The 22,863-nt window shown below is 35.9% G+C and overlaps 1 protein-coding gene across 3 annotated transcripts in view; it reads right to left on the bottom strand.

Annotated features, from left to right (window-relative positions):
* Positions 1-359: 359 nt before the first annotated feature.
* LOC138716546 (facilitated trehalose transporter Tret1-like) overlaps positions 360-22,863 on the bottom strand; it is a 277,647-nt gene continuing 255,143 nt past the window's right edge. For all 3 annotated transcript variants that reach the window (XM_069849703.1, XM_069849704.1, XM_069849705.1), the window contains 4 exons: positions 21,813-21,931; positions 14,600-14,953; positions 11,444-11,733; positions 360-3,001 (listed from right to left, as the gene is read on the bottom strand). In XM_069849703.1, coding sequence (XP_069705804.1) covers positions 1,819-3,001; positions 11,444-11,733; positions 14,600-14,953; positions 21,813-21,931 — 1,946 coding nt within the window. In that variant the 3' untranslated portion in view covers positions 360-1,818. The remainder of the gene's footprint in view (positions 3,002-11,443; positions 11,734-14,599; positions 14,954-21,812; positions 21,932-22,863) is intronic.

The following is a 22,863-nucleotide window of genomic DNA, read 5'->3' as shown; positions in this document are numbered from 1 at the left end:
CCTATTATTGGAGAAAAATTCGTTCCGGCACCGGGAATCGAACCCAAGACCTCTCAGCTACGCACGCTGAGCGCTCTTTCCATCTGAGCTATGCCGAGACTCGTGTCACGGTGCCGGCCGAACTCTCGTCCTTTGTATCATCAATAGCCTACTAGGGCTATGGGTATAATAAAAAGTATTGCAATAGGTATTGCTAGGGCACTTACTCCCCATAATTTATTAGGAATTGATCGTAGAATGGAATATCCAAATAGAAAATATCATTCTCTGCATTTTAGACGTAGGCCATTGATGATACAAAGGAGGAGAGTTCAGCCGGAAAGAACGTTATTAAATAATTTTATATAACAATAGGCCAATTGTCGTCTTTAGATTTTTTATTTCTTACACATTTAAAAGCTGTAATAAATTGTATAATACTGATAAAATTAAAAAATGAAAAGCCTTATAATTAAACAGTGTAAACTTGTGAACCTCAAGATAAAACATTTTATAAAACAAAACAACGAAGTTCTTGAAAATGAAGTATTATCAATAAACGAACCCATCAGTAGGAAATGAATATTTCTTTTAGTTTCATAACTGACAGCAATCATGATTCCAATATCCTGAAAATGTACAACAATAATGGACTTTGTGATGAAATAGGTAAGGCCAGTTCACAATAAACCGGAAACGAGAATCGGAACGAAAACGAAAACGGTAAAATTGTTAAAATGTGTACATTTAAATGTGAGCATTGACGATTAACGAAAAGCTTGCCGGAGCCCGGGATCGGGAACGGAGAGTTGGCCAAGTTTCAACTTTGGCGTTCACGTTTCCGATCATAGCCCACTAGATCTATTCAATTGACATGTAAAAGCTATTTTGTCGTATATTTTGTAGCAAGAAGACTGTGAAATAACCTATGCATTATTTTGTTCTGTGCTGTGCATCATGGAGCATGATGAGATTCTACAGTAATATTGAGTGTTGAGGAAAATCCTCACGTTTACGATAAGCTGCGCGCCTCGTATAAAGATCAGAAGATGACGGAGAATACGTGGCTTTCAATAGCTGCATCTTTGAACACAGATCGGAAGTAAATCATATTTTATTACTGTATTGGTTGTATTACACACTACATATTCATGCTTCAATTCAATAACTACTGTTGTGTTCATTTTTGTTCTATTACAAATGTTTCTTCTCTAATTATTTTACGTTATGGTAGACTTAAAATAGGTTGTGATAATAAAGATGCATCGGCATATTTATAGTACCGTACCTAATGAAATGTTTCAGTTGAAATTTCGAAGTTGGTTAACCTGTGTTTATGTTGGCTGCCTTGTACTCATGAGAGAACGCCATTGGTCAATTATACACAAATAACATCAGAATGCGTAATATCGACTTTACATATAGTTACTGACATGCATATCGATATGCATAGTCTTCTACGTTCTCGGTTTATTGTGAATCAAAAATTTTCATATTCACGTCCTCTGCTTCTCGTTTTCATTCTGGTTCTCGTTCCCGGTTTATTGTGAACCAGCCTTTAGTATTAAGCATTTGCTGTTTATCTTCCTAAACAATTTTATTTTATGCTGTTGTACTTGTAAATTACTTACAGTGAGGTTCAGAACGACAAAGTTCTAAATTATGAGTGTTGATATAGATTTTAGCACGTATTTACATTCAAGGGCTGTACAAGCAGCGATGGATATCACATCAACCTGCTATAAAATTAAAAAAAAAATTATATTAAAAACATATTTATGAAAATATAATATCAATAAGCTTTAACTAATATAAAAAAATATTTTACGTTTAAATAAATCACATTTTTGTCCTTTCCTCTATTACTGACTCGACATGCACATCCACTTTCGCTTGAGTACAGTCTTTGATTATTTCTTCTTCTTTATCACCAACAGAATTTGCCTCTATTGATTTAAAACTACTACATTTTTCTTCAGGTTCTTTCGTTTCATCCGTTTCCTTCAGTTTCTTACCAGAGATTTCTTTGTGTTCTTCACCGCATTGTTCTTTTCCAGAAATATTTCCATTTAATTCATTTTCGTTGATTCTTTCTGCTACCGCTTTCTTTTCAAATTTTTTATCTGGATCAGCTTCTTCATGCTTTATGTCAGTTACTTCCGTTTCTTTTGCTGATTTTTCTTTGTCGTTATTATTTGGTGTCGTTTCTACACACTTCTCAGAGGAAGAATTTTGATCTCGTTGCAAATCTGCTTTTATTTCTTCCTCTTTTTCACTTTTGACATTTTCTTCCGTTGAATTTTCCTCTACAGAATTTCCGGTAATTGATTTCAGGTCTTCTTGCAGATCATTTTTATTTACTTCTACTCTATTTTCTTTTACTTCTGTTGTACTTTTTTCTGGAGAGTTCTGAATGGGAGAATGTTGCAGATTGGCCTGCGATTCGTTGCATGCTTCCTCACTGGCGTTGTCCTGTCGTCGTGCTTCCTCTGCAGACACCTCTACGTGAGGTTGCAGATCAACTGTAGAGGCAGTGAACGTCGTGTCCAAAGTCTCGGTGCTGGCATCGAGTCCACCGATGGCATTGTTGCTGGATTGTGACTTCCTCATCACCTCGTTTCTCGATAGTTGACTGGAGTAAAGCGAATTGCTAATCATCCTTTCCTCATCGTTGCTGCTGCTCTTTGCTCTTGTTTCGTCCTCAGTTTCAAGTCTAGCAGAAGCTATTGTTTGGAGACTCAAGTTCAAACTCTCTTTTGAAGCTCCTTCAGGTTCACCCCGCTTAGGAATCTTGCCCCGTATTCCCTTCTTGTAGAACTCCTCGATGTCTTCGAGGCTCCGTCCTTCTGTTTCCGTAAAGGTGAAGTAGATGATTATGAAGCCCACTAAGCTAAGAATGCCGTAGAGCCAGAACACGCCGTGCAAATGGAGGGATGCTTTGAGAGACAGGAAAGTCTTGGAGGCCATGAATGCTATGATATATGATGCGGCTGCAGCTATCCCACTCGCCAGTCCGCGACTCCTGAAAATTCAAGTTATTTTTTACTTCCCTCACTGAAAACATGTGAATAAAACTGATAACATTAGACGAAATGTAGTACATTCATTATGCATTTATACAAAATTCAAAATTTCCTTCTACTGGATTACCATATTACTGTTGAAGAAATCCAAAAACAATTAATAGTACATTATGCAACGAGCCTATAATGGTAGTAATTAAGACGCGAGTATGTTTATGAAACTCGCTTGCGCTCGTTTCATAATTTCGATACGAGCGTCTTAATTACCATTATAGGCAAGTTTCATACGATTTTTTATGCTCGACCATATTTCTAACTTGAAATTATTCATAGGTATTCATGTTATTGTTATCTAAGTGAGGAGCGGAACTGACCTTGTGAAATAGCCTACCTCGTAAATTGTGAGATGTGCGCAGACGCGAAAGTATTGATTTTTTTCCGAGAAACAGATGTCGACGACCTTGATATAATCTAGAGAGTAAAAGAAACATTAATCTTGATATAACCTTGAAATTGAATTATACATTGAAAAACGAGATGACAAATTGAATTTATTTGAATATTATTTACAATTAACGCTAATTATTATAGTAACAGAACATAACCTTCTGCGACAGTATTGGATTTCCAGCCTCCGTAACATTTCGCTAGTTGTCTTTCGATTGCATATCCGAGAATAATCGATACTTGCGCTTTCATATTGCTTTCTGATTGGTGGAAAACCTGAACTTTAATGAATAGGTGTACTTTAATGAGGTCCATTAAAGAGCTGCTACCAGGTGTAGGATAATTACTACATTTCGGCATGGTCGAGCATAAACAATTTTATAACACTAAGTGTTCCGAACTTTTCTGTGAAAATCACAGTCTGATTCGGATCAAATAGAAAATTATAAGAAAAAATTACAAGAGTTACAATTTCCAAAGATCATGGCAGCAATTCTTTCGAAAGGCACCAATATAAAGGACATGTATAGCAGCAACTAACATAAAACCTATCGGAGAAACCACATATAAAGTTTAACATACCATGTGACTTCTGAAGGTATAAAATCAAAGACAATCTAAAAGCTGGACATCAAAGACATAGACAATTAATGAAAGAAAAGTGAAAATAAGGCCATTATATACTTAGAATAATATAACACAATAAACAATTATTTAAAGCCTATTTATTTAAATAAAAAGTTAAATTAAACCATTTTACTAATAGACGATACAGTTGTCTCGAACACTTGTTCCCAAATTGCGGTTCGCCTAGCCCAAAGTTTTTCGTAAAGTATTTCAAGGGATTCGTCAAAATATTTCCGTAATAAAGGATTCTGGGGTTACACTATCACTAACACTATCACCATCACTATTATTATTATTATTATTATTATTATTATTATTATTATTAACATAATTTCTATAGGCATAATAATTATGTTAAAGAGATCAGAATCATACCCCAGCGTTTACAATTTATCTTCCAATAATAGTCAAGTATGGGGTATAGGCCTACACACGTGAAATAATACACCACTAGTTAGGCCTAATATTTTTGGTATCTTTCTTACCTGTTAAAAGGTTTGCAGACATCATGTATAAACCCCTATTCCCTTAAATAAAATGTTTTGAATTGCATTCTGAGTCTAACACTTCCTGTTTTACATTAACTCTTAAACTTCAAACTTAGGCCTAATTAATCTCAGCCTAAAAAAATGTTAGAAAATCAGTCCTCAATTTCTAAAAAGGAATAATTTTAGTCCAGTTTAAAATAACCAATCACAAAAAAGAACTGTACATTTTAAACAATACTTAAGCTTGTCTACTTATGGTTGGCAATTCAATAAGTTAGTGTCAAAATCATTCGACTGAAATCGCATTCGTCCGCATCTGAAACAACAAGTGCTTGAAATAGTTAGAACAGGAACGCAGAATAGTAAATTCGGCGGTGTTACGTCAAGCTCATCGAATGAAAACAATTTAGGTATAGTAATGAATAATTTCAAGGGAAAAATCGTTCCGGGGCCGGGTATCGATCCCGGGACCCTTCGTTTAGCACACGAATGCTCTACCGACTGCGCCACCTAGGAACTATACACGACATCGTCACAATTTTTCCCTTTATATCCACACAATTCAAATGGGCTGACAAGACGCCAGAAATTCAACTTTGAGTGCACACAAATTCTGTGTGATTTAAATTGTGGCTTTCTGTTAACGTACCTACCGTAACGAATATGTAAAGAGAAACATTGCGAGGGTGTCGTGTATAGTTCCCGGGTGGCTCAGTCGGTAGACCATTCGTGCGCTAAGCGAAGGGTCCCAGGATCGATACCCGGCCCCAAAACAATTTTTCCCTTGAAATTATTCAAACCTGCTTCATAGGAAGCTACTACCTGAAAGCCAGATTTGCATAATTTCTAGTAATGTTTGTCAATCCGAATGTGAAGAAAAAAATTAAGATTATAATTATATTTTATTCTGACTTACTTACACAGGTGACAAGGACTGTTCGCGCCTATAGTGTTTTATGTGTGGTGACATTTTTGCTAAAAGTGAGCTGAAACATTCTGTAGTTAAACACCATTTAGAAACTATACATCCTAGACATGTAAACAAGCCTATTGAATATCTCAAATGAAAAGATAACGAGTGAAAAATTATTTAACATTTTTTGTATCTTTAACAAACACTGGGAATGAGAACATTCTCGAAGTGGCTTATCTAATTAACTACAGAAACTGATAAAACTGCAACCTCACTCGATTTCAGAATATCTAGTGCGCCTTTGCAGTGTATGTCTGAGAATATATAAAAAAGGTCAATATAGTACAACTGTATTGTCTGAGAACACGGTCTACTACCGACTTAAGGACATGACAAACTGTGTTGAAAGTGTCATTTTGGAAAGAGTCCCTTTTTTGCGAATCAATTGAATCGACTGATATTAACAATTTACAGTGTGGGATTGACCTCACCGGCTCTGGCCGGAGGAGGACACCACAGGGGAAGCTGGGAGTGGAGATGTAGTGGCACTGATAAGAGGTGTTGACAGGCTAAAGGTCTGACCATTCATCACCTACCGCAGGGGTTAATACATGCATACTGATTCATTAATGTTTTTATGAAGCTTGAACTGTAGATGTTATCAGTTCGGAAGCTGGCGAACAGGGGCGTGGTTTCAAGTAGCTTTGGAGTGAGTAACAGTAGAAGCATTCATTTTGCATTCTTCACATGGCCGGTGAGGTAAGCCTCATATAATAGCCATTGTGCCACTTTTCATTGGGTAGACCTACTTATATCCATCGAAATCGGCAGAAAAAGAGCCCTAATTGAAGAGGTGGATTCCAAACTGGCCGAAGTCCTAATGACAGTTATGAGAAAAATGACAAAAACTGATAAAATAAATTAGACGCCCTTAGATCCGTTTGAATGAAACATGAACAGACACTAAGTCAAGACTTAGGAGAGTCTGTTAAATAAATTTGGCCTATACAGCTATATAAATATATATAGGCTTGAAAAGGATAAATTAAAACGTGAATAAAGCAAATTAAAATCTTAAAAAAAAGGACTTAGTTACTTTGGAATCCACCTCTTCAATTGTGCAGATTCTTAAAATAGAGAACTGCCGAATTATATATATTTTAAGCTAACCAATGGAAATGCAATAGACTGGACCTGTCGTGTAGACATTTGTTCAGATGTTGCAAAATCTTTGACAAGGACTTGCGCTGGGTTTGTTCTCAGAGTAAAATCAGTAGCTACAAACATTTCTTGGACACAATACTGCATTCAGAGACAAGCTCTTGTTTTCTAACGCCTCTCCAAAAGTTTAAAACTGTGCTAGTAATAATAATGTCTAATCTTCCTCAACTTGGTGAGGTTCCCAAAGACAAAGAATGTTAAACAGTAACATTTAAGGTGTGACATTAAAAATCTCTTACAAGAAATTTGTTTACAATAAACTGAAATTTACAGTATATCATGTTTTACAATAATGAAAATTTGCGTAAAATAAAAAATACAGATAAAAAATAAAATAGAATGAGTTAAAATAAGTAATTTCATTAAGGTCCGCCCTACAAATTCCCGCAGTTTTGCAGCACCTTGTGCGGAAATGGTAAGCATTTAAAACTATTTATTGTCTAAAGAGCCATTTCACCATTATATTACTAATCCACAATTAACTAATTGTAATTTAACTTAAATACGGAATCTACGTAAAGATGAATTTTTGATCCTACAGAATATATCTGTTATGATAACAATGTTTATTAGAGGAGAAAATTTTGCTCTGGCGCCAGGATTGAACTCGGGTTCTTGGTTCAACGCACCAAGTGCTCTAACCACTGAGCTACGCCGGCATCAGATCAAATTCTTCTCCTCTAGTTACCGTAACATATATTCTGTAGGACCAAAAATTAATTTTTACATGGATTCTTCGCCCAACAGTGCATATTACTGTGGAATCCCGGCCACCAAATCACTCAATTAAGTGCGCTTCTTGTATAATGACAGTTGACTTAATACATGTCAATATATATGTGCACTTGGAGTCAGGTCACAAAGGGAAAAGAAAACACTAGAGGAGATGGATTCGATGAGCTCCGACGTAGCTCAGTGGTTAGTGACTTGGTTCGTATAACCAAGGACCCGGGTTTGATTATCGGTGCCGGAGCGAATTTTTCTCCTCTAATAACCATTAAATGCGGAAGTTAAATCGTATTTAATTCGTTTTCATTTCACCAAACTAATAAGCATTTAAAATAAATTCAATTAATTTAATTTCCAAATAAGTCATCACGGCCTTCGGAATCATAGTAAAATCGCAATTTTGAAGTCCATATGTCTTGTTAATATAAACAGTGACCTTTATATCGTCATAAACAGAGGTAACCTCAAAACATAGTAAAATCATCGAAAACAAAAAAACGGACGGGCAGACTTTAGAAGAAAATAAGACAAGTTTGAAAAAGTAGAAATAGATTTCAATGGAAAAAAAAAACTTCATTTCAATGTCTTCAGAAATATCAAAGACAAAAGGGTAGCTATTATATGAGAGTAGATGCAAGGAAATATCAAGCAACAAGCAAAATGGAAATACTTAATCGATATCCGCTATTCCAATGCTACATGATAAATTTGATATTCATACACCTTATTATTCGTATCTTTAATAAATGTATAAATTTAAATAGTATTATGACGTACTTAATTGAAATTCTAAATCACCTTCTGTAATATTCAAAATATACAATGCTTTTGTTTTGCTTAGCCTAAACCGCATTTGCTAAAAGAATAGAGTGTAGTAGGGAGAACGGGTGAGAAGATCATAATGTTATAAGTAATGGAAAGTGTAAGAATATAGTGTAAAAGTAATAAATGAAATAGTGGCAGTGATGTAAGGAGTAAAGAGATAGAAACGATAATGAATAGTAATCTATGTGTAGTGAAAATTAAATAGTAAATGAAGTATTAGGGATAGGAGACTTAGGTTAAGACATGTTTAGAACGATATATAGTGACATGATTAAAGTGCGAAATAGAAGAAGTGATAAGTCAAATGAATAGTCACTTAAGGACAGTGATGAATAAAGGATGAGAAGTGCACGAGTCGTCCACTAAATTTATAAATGTTGTAAGTAGTGTAAGAAAGGGAATGCTGGCCCGAATACAGGAATGTGAAGGGCCAGCAGGACCAAACGGTTGAGTGATAATAAATCATATCATATCTGTCGCATCACCATTATTAAAATACATGATTAATTTTGATAGCAATATTGTATAATATAGTTTACCTATGATGTTATACATAATAATAACTTTTTGCAGCTACTTTATCACTAGGGAATAAGGAAAACCTTTCAGACCGATTATTTAGTCCTGACAGGTCGACGACGCGAAAGAGGGGAAGTAATAAGAGTAGTGGGGAGAGCTCCGGAGTAGCGATAAGGGCGAACGGTCGGTAAAGGAATGTAGTACAGCTTAACTGTATTAGAAATATTCCGCTCTACTGCACGCATGATATCCGATCTAAAGGCAAGCGACTGACTAACCCAAGCACTCCTTGGCGTAACTAAATGGGCTTGCCTGACCCAGGCTTACATTGCCGGCGACTGTCAGGACTAAATAATCGTATTGTACCTTCTTTTTACTAGAAGAAAAGCCATTGTAAGTGCTTACTGGATTGCACATTAAGGTAGGCCATGTCTTGTTCCAGTGTCTCAACTCTTCTCTAGATATTAATTAGAAACAGAATCAGTGTATATTGGAGAGTACGGCGTTCTTTTGATCTGACAAAAGCCGACACGGCGGCCATATTTACTCCAGAGAAAACTCAGTACAACGCAAGACTTGGATAGGAAGACAGGTTCCTAGTGTGATATTCCATTGTTTTCTTGAAGAATGCCATGTTGTTGTGCAGTTAACTGCTCTCATATCTCATAAAAAATGTCAGATGTTTCTGCTGCCCCAGGAAGATACTGTACTGATGTAAATTGTGATTTAACTGAAAATATTAATACAGTATTGACTTGACTGAACAACAAGCTCTTTATTATTTGTTAGGATCACTGGATCAGTTTTGTTCAAAATAAAACAAAATTAGTCATATATTTGTAAAAAATGTTTTTCATCTCTAATAACTGATAACACGGATGAATCTATAAATTTTATTAGCATATTAGTGACTCTCAAGTTGTGCAAGAAAATGTCACTTGTATAGACTACCCTTGTAAATCTGTGTTTGATATAATCCTAAAAAAAAAATCAGAAACAAAAGTGAAACATTGGTATAAAATGAGTTGACACTAAAGGCTTTGACGCCTTTATTGATTAACACTTCAACTGATACGTCCCCAGCTTGTCATAATATTATTGAAAGAGTCTCATCACTGTATTTTAGGACTAGAATGTATTTATTGTTAAGAAAATTGTCTGTTAAAGCACGAAGTGTTGGTATGAGAATTGCAGTAGAAAATTGCTGATTTTATTCCTTGGACATAACATAGATAATAAAGTGTTATCTCTTATGAGTCATTTCACTATGACTGTTTATTAATCCATGTCTCCTGTAGCCTAATTCAATAAACCACAACATATTGTATGATATCGCCTTTAATGGCCTTCGTTCTAGCATTACTGCATACTACGTAAAGATTATTTTTTTCCCTCCTACAGAATTTATCTGTTATGGTAACAATGGTTAAAATTCTGTAGGAGAAAAAAAATCTTTACGTAGATTCTTCGCTCAACAGTGCATATACTGTGGAATTGCGGCCACCAAGTCACTCAATTGAATGCGCTCCTTGTATAATGGCAGTTGACTTAATATATGTCAACATAGACCTATATGTCGAACATGGAATCAGGCCACAAAGGGAAAAAACACTAGAGGAGGGGGATTCGATCCGGTGCTGTGGATTGAACTTTGGTGTAGCTCAATGTTTAGAGCCCTTGGTTCGTAGAACAGAGGATCCGAGTTCGACCTCTGGCGCGGGAGCGAATTTTTCTCCTCTATTAACCATTATTACTGCATACGGTTCTATGCCTAGCAAGAAGTAAATATGGCCGCCGCCGGGAATATGGCACTCTCCAGTAAACACTGACTGTGATTAGAATCCACTATCACTGCCATCTATGTACTATTCTTTTAATAAACAGCGAGAAACACCCCACTATGGCGGGTTATCGTTTCGATGTCACGTAAACACAAGTGGTGACCTATTTTTCGAGACGGAGTTGTTAATGAAAGTTGAATTGTGGAGATTGTCGTTGGAATGACGAAGGAAAAGTGGGAGAACACCGAGAAAAAGTCTCACGACCTTGGTTTCGCCACCACAAATGCAACATCCCCATCCAGGAACTTTACACTCGGGTCAACGCTGTGTGGGCTAATAAGGCGGATAATTGTATAGATGTGTTCTCTTCATTTCCTCAGTTTGTCTGCGCAATTCTGTAGTGTTCTCAAATAGATAAGAAAACGGTGGATAGAACAGTTCAATAACTGTTCGCTACTGTAGGTACGTTAACAGAAAGCCACAATTTAAGTCGCACAGAATTGTGTGCACTCAAAGTTGGGTTTCTGGCGTCTTGTCAACCCATTTGAGTTGTGTGGATATAAAGGGAAGAATTGTGACGGTGTCGTATATGGTTCCTGGGGTAGCTCAGTCGGTAGAGCGTTCATGTGCTAAGCGAAGGGTCCAGGGATCGATACCCGGCTCCGGAACAATTTTTCCCTTGAAATTATTCAACTATTCATAAGGCCATAAGGAGTCTTAGAGAGTAAAATACAGAAAAGCTACTGCTGGTGGTAGTAGTGGTGGTTACAGTGATGATGGTGGTGGTGGTGGTGATTAAGATGATGGTGATAACGAAAATTAATGATGATGATGACGACATGAATTATTCTTCAAATCGAAATTGCTACCATTGATTATAGATATCCGTACCTGAAAGGGAAGACCTCACTGAGAATCATCCATGGTATGGGTAGCACTCCGACACTCTGGGTGAATACCAGCGCCACGAAGATAGTGAGAGGTGCCCACGAAGCTATATGGCGTGTTCCAGCCGTGGCTACATCTCCTGGAGAAATAACTGCGAAGGCGTAGCCCCCCAGAAGAAGACAGGACATACACGACACGGCCATGGAGACAAGCGATATGGGGCGCTTCCCCCACCAGGGCACACCCACCATGCAGACGATGTTGCCAATCATTCCAATCACACCTGTTACCACCTGAAGATACAGATATGTTTCAAGAATTACAAGACAAAATAAAGTGTAAATTACAGATCTTGTGTAGTTACAAGCATACTCACTGAAGTACGTTATATTTTGATATTGCCAATGTATAAGATAGTTTGTGTTGTGAAGATGGCAAATACTTCCTTGTTATAATGTTTGACGCATTTCGCAACTATTCAGTTCTTTATAGGCTACTATTATTTACCAATTATATTTTTTGTTTATTTCCTTACATTTTAAAAGTAACGGATATTCATACTTACATAAGATTTACTGAGCTATAAAATAGGAACATAAACTTCCCCTCTTCGCAATGCACACAAAGTAATTTTCTACATCATCAGACCTTTATACATGTAGGCCTAATATTATTTGTCAATTTTATACAGCCTTTTTTATTTTATTAATGACAAGAAAGACCCAACCAGCAAAGCTCACATTAGAGGATAGTACAGATTTAAACATATGAGCATTAATGCTAACAAGATTTTTATACAGGGTGATTCACGAGGATTTACCGTCACTTACGGAGCTTATTTCCAAAGACATTCTGAGCAAAAAATGTCATATAAACATTTGTCCTAATCTCAATATTTTCAGAGTTACACTAATTTGAAGTTGTTTGTAAAATACCTTTTTTTCTTTAGTTTTAAGGGTAAAAGAATATTACAAATAGAGAATGAACTATTCAGAAGTGCCATTTCTTTAATTGGCTAGTGTTCTGAAGCTAAAAATGTGTTGTCAGTTGCTTTGTACAGATTTTGTTTTTCAATTTTTAACTAAAACTGACATCATTCTTATGTACTTAACACAAAAATTGTTACAAACCATACGACTTTAAGAACTTGATTCTCTACAGTTTAATTATGCATCCTAGAAGAATTTACAAGAGTGGCGTGATTTATAACAATTGTTGTGATAAATGCGTAAGTAAATGTAATTCTGTAGTTAAGAATCGAAAAAAAAAATCTGTACGAAGCAACTATGGAATTTACGACACATTTTTTGGCTTCAGAATATTAGCTAATTAAAGAAATGATACTCCTGAATAGTTCATTCTTTATCTGTAATATTCTTTTACCATTAAAACTCAAGAATAATGCTATTTTACGAACAATTTCAAATTAGTGTAACTCTGAAAATATTGAGATTACAACAAATGTTTATATGACATTTTTTGATCAGAATGTCTTCGAAAATAAGCTCCGTAAGGGACGGTAAATCCTCGTGAATCATTCTGCATAAAATACAGAGTGTTCTGTAAAAAGTTCCAATATTTAGAGAGGAGGTAGTATGCATCAAAACAAGAAATAAAAGTCCCACAAACATGGGTCGTAAAATTAATATCTTCTGAGTAATGAGCAAATGTTTACCATTACTCTAAGAGCAGCATATCTTACACCAGTGATGTCAATTGATGCCCATAGGAGCAAGCGCACGCTTTACAGCTGAGGAGAGCCTGAGCGCTTTACAGCGGAACGGAAAAAGACAGACGAAAGAGGTAGTATAAGCTTGGTCGAGCTATATGCAGGGATGGCCAGCACTGATTCAATAGATAGAGGGAAGAGACTTTATTAAAACTGTATCCATGTTAATTTTTAGATTTGCCTGGAAGTATAAGTGCATTATAAGAATGTAAGTTTTAATTTTAATGTTCATTTTTCACAAGTTTGATTTTTTTGTTCAAAAGAAATATTTTCTCAACTTTTCGTATAGAAAAGTGAAATTTTCAGATATAGGCCTATTTATTTTGTAGTCTTACAGAATGTTTTCGTAAATTTAATATACCCTAAATACATATTACTGAAGATAATGTATTGAAAGTTTTGAAAATATTCGCATGGAAATTGTTTGTAAGGAAATGAATTAACAAAGCAACTACTGTTACACCATAAGCAAAAGATACATGCCCATTTGTTGTAAAAATGTCAGCTCTATAGCTTCAGCACATTTCGAGAAAATAATTTAATATTCTGATCATAGGAAGTTGCTCACCAATATCACCTTAAAAGCATAATGCGATAAGAGTTTTGTTATGTAATATTAGTTACACTTAAAACAGATACAGTACCTAGGTAACTTTGCTTTGGTACTGTAATATTGTTTTGATTAGTTTATTGATTATGTTTATGGGGCTAAAGGTATCATCAATATCAATTCCAACTTGTCATGTCATACTCAATCTCTTTTTTTGGGATATCACTTTCTTTATGAATGATGTGTTTCATCCATTTATTACAGTACAGTTGTACTACTACGGAATTTATGTGAATATTCCTTCTTATCTCTTTATTATGTTATTAACATTATAACTGCAATATTAAGAAATTGGTATTAGTACTTTTGTTTTACAGACAATATAGATAATATTAAACAGAAAGAAGCCATATAAAAATAACGACATAAAATTTCACGATCCTTTTGAAGTTTGTGCACCACTGTTTTCTTAATCCAACAGGCTGCTTATTCATATACACAACCCTTCCTCTTCCCATACTTAGCGCTTGATGCCCGCGCACGACGTCAAGGTCAGAAAAATGCGCTTGTTTTGACATCACTGTCTTACACTATGAGCTCATGGACAAGAAACAAAACATGCTCTTTTTCAACAGATACAAAACTAATACGTAGCGACAAACGTTTGCATTCTGTTTCCTCATTTGTTTCTTGTCAAACTCCGTGATTAACTGTAGGTCTATATTCTTTTGACAATATATTATTAATTACTTTTTTATATTTATACAAAACATTTCTATTATAGGCTATTTTTAATAACAAATTTGGAATATCTACTTGTAGTATATCCAATGGTAGGCCTATTGATATATATAGCTTACAAATAATGAAATAAACTCACGGTGACCCAGTGAGCGTCGAGAGGCAGGCCGTACTCCTCGAACACCTTCACCATGTAAGGACGCATGCCTGAGAAGCCGGACCAGTGTTGGAAGAAGAAAAACATTATGACCAACATGAGCGGGCGTAGTGTCTGGGGTTTCCTCAGCTCCCGCAGCTTCCTGCGAAAGATGTTTTGTTTAGACGTGGCTGCCTCATCTTTCTTGAGCTTCTTCACGTTATCGGAGTACACTACCAGCTCGTCGAATTCCTTCTTGATGGCCCCTGGTGCCACCCAGCCACGTAGCCAGCAAAGCGCCTTCTCTGCCTCACTCAGACGTCCTCGCGACAGTAACCAGATCGGCGTCTCAGGCACCTGCATAAGATCGACATTAATTTAATACAGATTGACATTTAGTTTCCATAGGCCTATTCGTCTGTTATTTCATTTATTTGTGTTTAGTCTTTTCTCTTAAACTACTGGATGGTATCTCCTCATCCTCAGTATTAGAAATGTCATATTCTAGAAGTATGCAGAAAATTCGGTGAACGTTGAAACAGTACGTCGGCCGACCAGCAGCAAAGGGCTTCCGCTGTTTGCCTGCGCGAAAGCTCGACGCAATCCCGTCACGGATACATATGAACTCTAGTGTTGTCCTGCTGAAAATAGGCTGTGAAACGTTCTGCATATGATAATTCATCACATAGCATTGGACTTCACTTCTGTAATTAGATGTTAGAAAACATTAATAACTGGGGAAATTGATCCCAGATCTATTTCTTTTCCGATTAAGCTTGGCCACATTGCACATGTAATAACAGATATTGGTCAGCAGACAAGCCAAGAATCATGATTGAGGTTCCACTGTATGAAGAAAAAAATACGGATGTAAAATGCCGTCAGTGACTTTTTTTTTTTTTTTTTTTTTTTTTTTTTTTTTTTTTTTTTTTTTTTTTTTTAAAGGAAACAATCAAGTCACATTTTGGAAACTTCGTCCGATGAATAAATATTTCACGGCGTATTTTCAGCAGAACAGCGCTACAGCTCTTACTGATAATGTATCCAAGAAGGAATTGCGCTGAGCGTTCGCGGAGGCAAATAGCGGCAGTATCGTAGAGGTCTTACCGCTGTTTGTCCGATGTCATCAATGTTCGCTGAGACAGTGTATAAAAATCAGGCTTCGCATGTTTCAGAGTATACCGAATCTCACCGGACCGGTGGACATCAGTGACGTCACGCTGCAGTGAAATAGGAACAAAACTGCTGGAAGGTTCAATGGCTAACAAGGCGGCTGTACAAGTTGTTGTCTGTGCTACGCTAGCAAAATTTTGCGAAATTTCCGTACTGTTATCTCGTTCAAAGAAAAGAGAGCATAAACAATTTATTTCTTGAACCAGTAGTAATAACTGGTCCGTTGACATGTTCGCTCATAAGCCATTAACATATTGTTTTTACGTTGTGCTCATTACAAACAATACAGCTGAACCAAAGCAAAACACACCGCCATGACACAACAGTGCACGATGTCATTCGTCTGCTTTTCCCGCCCTTTGCGAGAACCAATCACATTCAGTGATGGACTTTGCCACCACTTCTGCAAGCTGATGGAACCGGTGCGACACCGGAGGAGCCATCAGTGACGTCATCGTTGGAATTCGGAACACCGTGATGCCATCGGATTGCTCAACGCAGAGATTCGGAATACGCTGTTTGTCACAAGAACTATATTGGGTGAAGTAGTTTCTCCTGGTACATGAATGACGTCATTCAAAGGCATAAGCAGGTTACAAGACCTCTATGAGTTCTGACTTATGTAGAAGCGCACGTTATTACGTATATTTGAATGACGATGAGTTCACTGTGATCTCGTTCAGTCATAGAGAATGGTGATGGTGATAACGAAAATTAATGATGATGATGATGACATTCGGTCACAGCGATCATAAGTAAAATTACTCCATGAAAGATGTGAAATCGAGAATATTATTATTATTATTATTATCATTATTATTATTATTATTATTATTATTATTATTAGGCCTATTATAATTATTATTATCATCATCATGATTGCAATCGTTACACATCAACGTATCTATTATATTTTAAATAACTTTGCTTTTTAGAGACACTGAGGAACAGATGTACAGCTGTCAAAAGAAAAAGTGGCCGCTCTCCTGAAGCAAAGTTCCCTTCGGGTATCTTCGCTACAATTCGGAGACAGGCGATGTTACATGTTGTTGGACCACGTTGCCTGATATCTACAGTTATAATTGAAGTATACTGTGTGTTATTCGATAGCATAATGGTAGCGTTCAGGCCTCTTATTCATGAGGTCCTGCGTTCGACTACAACCTCCTGCTTTTTATGTCCTTTTTTGTTCTGTTTTTGAGAGAGACAAACTAGACATAATGGCTCCTTTCTCTTTTATGATTATTTTAGTAATTAACATCAGGTTCATTAATATATTATGCCATGACTTTATCATTATCATTATGATATTGTGGCTGCAAATGGAAAGAAAAAAGATTTTATTCTCAATAAAATATCTTTCGTGGCATAAACATAACAAATTTACTGGCGTCGGCCTTAAAACATTCAAACAATTAAGCGTTCAAAAAACAAAACAAAAAGCCACAATTCAATATTTAGTCTATCTTCCTCTTTATCTCGATCATCTTGCAGTCGAGTGGGCATGGAATTGACTAGTCTTTGCAAATAGCGACTGTTCTTACACACGATATTCCAGGCATTCTGAACATACACACATAAATGTTCTGTCCATGGGCAGGTCTTTCATTGCAAACCCAGCAATCTCCAATCTTTCCTATTTTCTGCCTTCCTCTTATTCTCCGCATATGATCCACATATCCTAATGTCGTCTATTATTCTTTTCAACCAGAGACCCAACCAATTCCTTTTTCTCTTTCTAATCAGTTTCAGCATCATTCTTTCTTCACTCACTTTTTCAAACACAATTTTATTTCTTATTCTGTCTGTCCACTTTACACGCACCGTTCTTCTCCACATCCACATTTCAAATGCTTCAATTCATTTCTCTTCATTTCGTCGTAATGTCCATGTTCTTTCCCCATACAATGCCACACTCCACACAAAGCACTTCACTAGTCTCTTCCTTAGTTCTTTCTCCAGAGGTCCGCAGGAGATCCTTCTTCTTCTATTAAAAGCTTTCTTTGTTCATGTTTGCAGTTTTCTTGGGAAGGATAGGCCTAAATGCGGTAACATCTCGTTGCTTTCCGCACACCACTATCTCTTTCGCATCTTATTAAATTCCAGGGGGCCCAAGCGTGGAGAGTGGATTTGACTAATTGAGCCCTCCGGACTTCACCGAAAGTCACGGCAAGGGTTAAATATTAATTCTATCAGGATGTTTGACCCGGTCAGAGACCGGGAAATCTCAATTAGCCTTTGCCCCCCGCATCCTGGACTAGCTTCTACGAATCATCAGAAAATCTTAGAGTGTGATTGGGCCAATTTTTCCGAAAATGATTCCACACTTTTGCTCTCGTAGCTCAGCGGACGAACGTCGGAATTTAGATGTCAACGTCTCAGGTTCAATTCCTCGTTACTCCTTTTCATTTTATTGTGGTTCAAGATAGTATACTGTAATAATACAAAAAGAAAAACTAATACCAGTATTATGCAACTGGATTTTTCCAAACCTAATATTAAATTTATGTTATTTATATCGCTAAAGAACGATTACAATATAAATAACTTGAATATTATTTATACAGTATCACTAAAGAACGATAACAGAATATAAATGATAAATATCGGTTTGTTTAATTAATATATTGCGAAACAACAATAGCAATATAAATAACTTGAATATTATTTTATAATGCTAATGAAGGAAAACAGAATATAAATGATAACTTGAATATTATTTACATCGCTAAAGAACGATAACAGTATAAAAAAACGTGAATATTATTCATATCGGAATTTCACAGATTTATTACAGATGTATTTAAGAAATTGTAGAAGAATAGTAATTAATAACAGTGTCCTATTTATTCTTCTTGGATCCAAATTTGTAACTTTTAAAAGCGTGGTTACTATGTTGAAGTGTATGTGTTGTAACGGATGCTTGATTTGTTATGTATGTGAGTCAGTTATGGGATGCTTGATGTCGTCGCAATGTCGTAATTATAGTTTGATTGTGTTTGTGTGACTATTGTGTATTAATTTATGATGTATGGTACGGAAAGCTGCATATTTGTGTTATAGAAGTGTTACGTATGTGTGTTGTTAATGTTTTTGTGTGTTTCAAATTGATACCTGATATTTGTTTTGCAATCGCAATGCCTAATTTACGGTTTGTTTATGTTTTGTTTACATCGCGTAAGCTAATTTAATTTTCTTTTCCATTTCTCTTTATGCTTATCTTTTTTGTGTATAAAACTATAGCCCTAACATACATATGTAAAATAGGGCTAACCCCCATTGGAGATACAATAATAATTATTATTCATATCGTTATAATATGATAACAGAATACAAATGATGACCTGAATTTTATTCATATCTCTAAAGAACGATAACAAAATATAAATAACGTGATATCCATCAAGAACGATAACTGGATATAAATGATAATTTGAATATCATTTACATCGCTAAAGAACGATTAAAAAATAAAATGAAAACTTGAAGAAGGCCCGAACCCACGACCTTTGAATCATTAAACAAGCACTCTACCGCTGGTCTACGAGGCGCAGATATGGAACAGTTTCATAGTTCCGGAACTGCTCGTACAAGCACATGCATCGTGTAACATCGCCGCGACCCGAAGTGGACTTTGAAAATATTCGCTGTTCACGAGTGCGGCCACTTTTTTTTTTGACAGCTGTACAGTGAGCAAGCTTATCGGCTGAGTTACCGAATTTATTTACATTAAAGCAAAGCCTCTCAAAAATGTTAATGATGGCGATATCATTAACGAACGCTTAATAATGTCTGCAGAAGATTTTTGCCCTAATGTAATGAAAACGTATCAGTCAGTTGCCATGTCCTACAGGACTGTGAGACGCAGAAATATGTTATGCTAAAGAAATGGAAACGTTCGTTTATGAGCAGATATAGACTCGAAATGTATTGTAATATTATTTTTATTAAGAATTTAGCATTAAAAACTCGTCACTGGTTTGGTCACATTAAGTAAGTTAACCGATAAGCTGGCTCGCTGTGGGCTACATCTGTTCCTCAGTGTCTCTCTAAAAAGCAAAATTATTTAAAATATGATAGATAAGCTGAGGTGTAATGATTGCAGTGATCATCATCATAATCATAATCATAATAATGTAGTTAATGTATTGTATTACTCCTTGAACTTTAAAACACTTCGTGTCATAAAGTTCTACAATGCACGCCACTAATGCAGCGAGCTTGTATCCCAGAGCCAAACTATGAACTTGTCTTACCCGCAGGGCAAGAGCACACTCATACGGGCAAAGTGTGCACGGGTCTGTACATAGAGTAACATTATTATCAGGCTTGCATTTTTGTCACGCTGAACTTATCGAGGAATATAGTCTTGTACGGAGGGAGTTCAAATGTCTGTCGCTCACTGCATAAGTGGCGGTACAGTAGGCCTACGGTGAATGTAAAATATAATGGAGCATATCATGACAACACTGCAACTTAATTTTAATGATTTGGACAATCGAAACGTTTTGAACAAATATGTTTGACACGCAATTGATTACAATTGAATTTCAAAATTAATAATCTGATAATAAATATACAACAGAACTTATATATATATATATATATATATATATATATATATATACTAAAAGCCAGGTTATGAACCGACTAAACAGGAAGTAGTTGGCAGGGCGAGAGGAAAGTGCGGGTTAGAGTAGTCTGTACAGCGATGACATGTTGATTATGGCGGGGCGGAGGGGGGAAGGAGAACGGAGCTTTTCATTGGACCTCACGTGAAAATGATGTCGTCTGCTAACGAAAATCTGGCAACGGAATCACGGAGACAGTGTAGCCAAACTTCCTAGTTCATTTGCAGTACCACGTGCATTACGAGTCGCATTTCGAACCAGCGTCATTAGCTTGTACTTTCTTAAAAGCAGTAATTTTAATTACTAATATTGTTGATAGTGTTATCGAGAACTATAGACAGTAGTTATTTTAAACATATCGGTGACAAACGCTGGACATGCTTTGAATCTCGCGCCACTATGTGGCGCAATAGAGCTCAGAAAGAGTGCAACAGAACTTTGCTTCAGGTTTAGTCGGTTCATAACCTGGCTTTTAGTATAGATACAATAATTTACACTTATTTATTGAAATAAGTACTATTAAAATGACAAAAAAATATTCATTCTAAGAACATGTTACCTTTCCTTACACAAAAATAATCATTTCCAAATTCCGAAATAAACAACTGCAATGTAGTTATTTATGGCGGCATTTGTTTCCTGGTACACCTTCTCTGGACGGTTTCCTTTACCAGTCAGTTTATCCTTGAATGTTGCACACTAAGCATAAATTGAAGACATGAATTGACAAACATTTCAAGTCCACTGAAGCGAAGTTTTCAGGAGAGAATAAATAACTATATAGGCTTGCCATATAACATATTGAAATAAATATTTGTATGATTAAAGAACACAGGCTTAGAGTCGGACTTACGACATTCCTTTTTTACAGGATGGTAGCCTATGCAAAACACAACATAGCTATGTCAGATAAGAAATCAAATTCGGTAAATATTGGACTTGGGATGTTTGTGAACTCAGGTCTTCGATTATTATTATTTTATTCAAAATAATGAATTGAAAAAAATACTACCAAATTAAATTTTACTCACAATCGGTTGCAAAAATAGTTCGTTTGCCATAAGATAGGCTAAAACAACAGACACGGTGATATGTTTGCAAATAGCTTTTGTCAAATTAATTATTATCTCTAGAACTGTACCGCCAATCGAAAAATTGTTCAGAAGAAAAGAGACTTATAGAGTGCTTCATTTACCACGTGCTTTCTGAGGTTTTGCACCGTGTCACACATGCAGAAACATTTAACTCCTGGTAGCTCCATTTCGGCTACATCATCTTTAATTTTATTTAACTACATAACTACTTCCAGAGAGAAAAACGATACCTCTACTCCTGCCAATAGAAATAAACAGCAGACAGAGATGTCGGGGAGAGTCTGTAGAATCCCCTAAATAACTAATCATAAGGGCTACCTGCGTTATGGCTATGACAGTGGCTATCGGCACCGCGGCGCTGATAGCTGCAGCCGTCCTCCAGTCCGACACTGTTCCAAGCAGGTATTCTATAAAGAAGCCTAGTTGCACGAAGATGCCTGTGGAACAGAAAGAGCGTTTTACAAGTAAGTAAAGTATAACGTATTATATTAGTAAATAATAATTCTGGCGTTGACATAAAATTAGAAAGAGGTTTCATATAGAAATTACCTCATCAATTAAAAATTAGTATCTTATTCAAGTTACAGTTTCCTTGACGTAAATTTATGTAGGCTAATGCCTGTTTTCAAGGGCATCGTTAGAAGAATAGGCCACAAACTAACAATAATTTTGTTTACAGTTAATAGTATGTAATGTACACTACTTGTGGGGTAATGCATTACACGACTCCATCAATTTAGTAGAAAGTCAATACAGTATTCTATATTATTATGATGTACAGAAGTACATATGATATTTCCATGCTGATATTCTGCTTCATCATATGATGAAAGATGAGTGGAACGGAGAAAAATTCTCTTCGACACCGGGATTTGAACCCGGGTTTTCAGCTCTACGTTTTGACGCACCTCCTATGAACAAGTGTTCAGATCTCAGAAAGTATGTGTTGTAGTATCCATGTTTATTAGACATTTTTTTCTTGTTTTGATGCATACTATCACCTCCTAAAATATTGTATATTTTTTTTAACTCCCTGTATAGTGAGGATCATGTAAATGTAGTTCCTAAAAGTCTCATTTGTCCGTCTCTTCAGTGTTGCCAACTAATACCAGATATCACCAAAGAGGGTAAAATCACAATGCTACGACGTATTATGATAATAATAATAATAATAATAATAATAATAATAATAATAATAATAATAATAATAATATAGTAATTAAAATAACAATGTCTTGTTTATTTACCACATCTCATCTTTATGTTACGAGTTGTCTTCTAAATGATTCAAAAATGAAATAGCATATTATGTTGGTAATTAGAATTAGTATAATCTAATACTAAAACTTACTTTGACAATATGAAATTA

This window comes from Periplaneta americana, chromosome 16, assembly GCF_040183065.1.
Source record: "Periplaneta americana isolate PAMFEO1 chromosome 16, P.americana_PAMFEO1_priV1, whole genome shotgun sequence".
NCBI lineage: Eukaryota > Metazoa > Arthropoda > Insecta > Blattodea > Blattidae > Periplaneta > Periplaneta americana.
The sequence above is the reverse complement of the archived record's forward strand: the minus strand, read 5'-3'. Positions and strand labels throughout refer to the sequence as shown.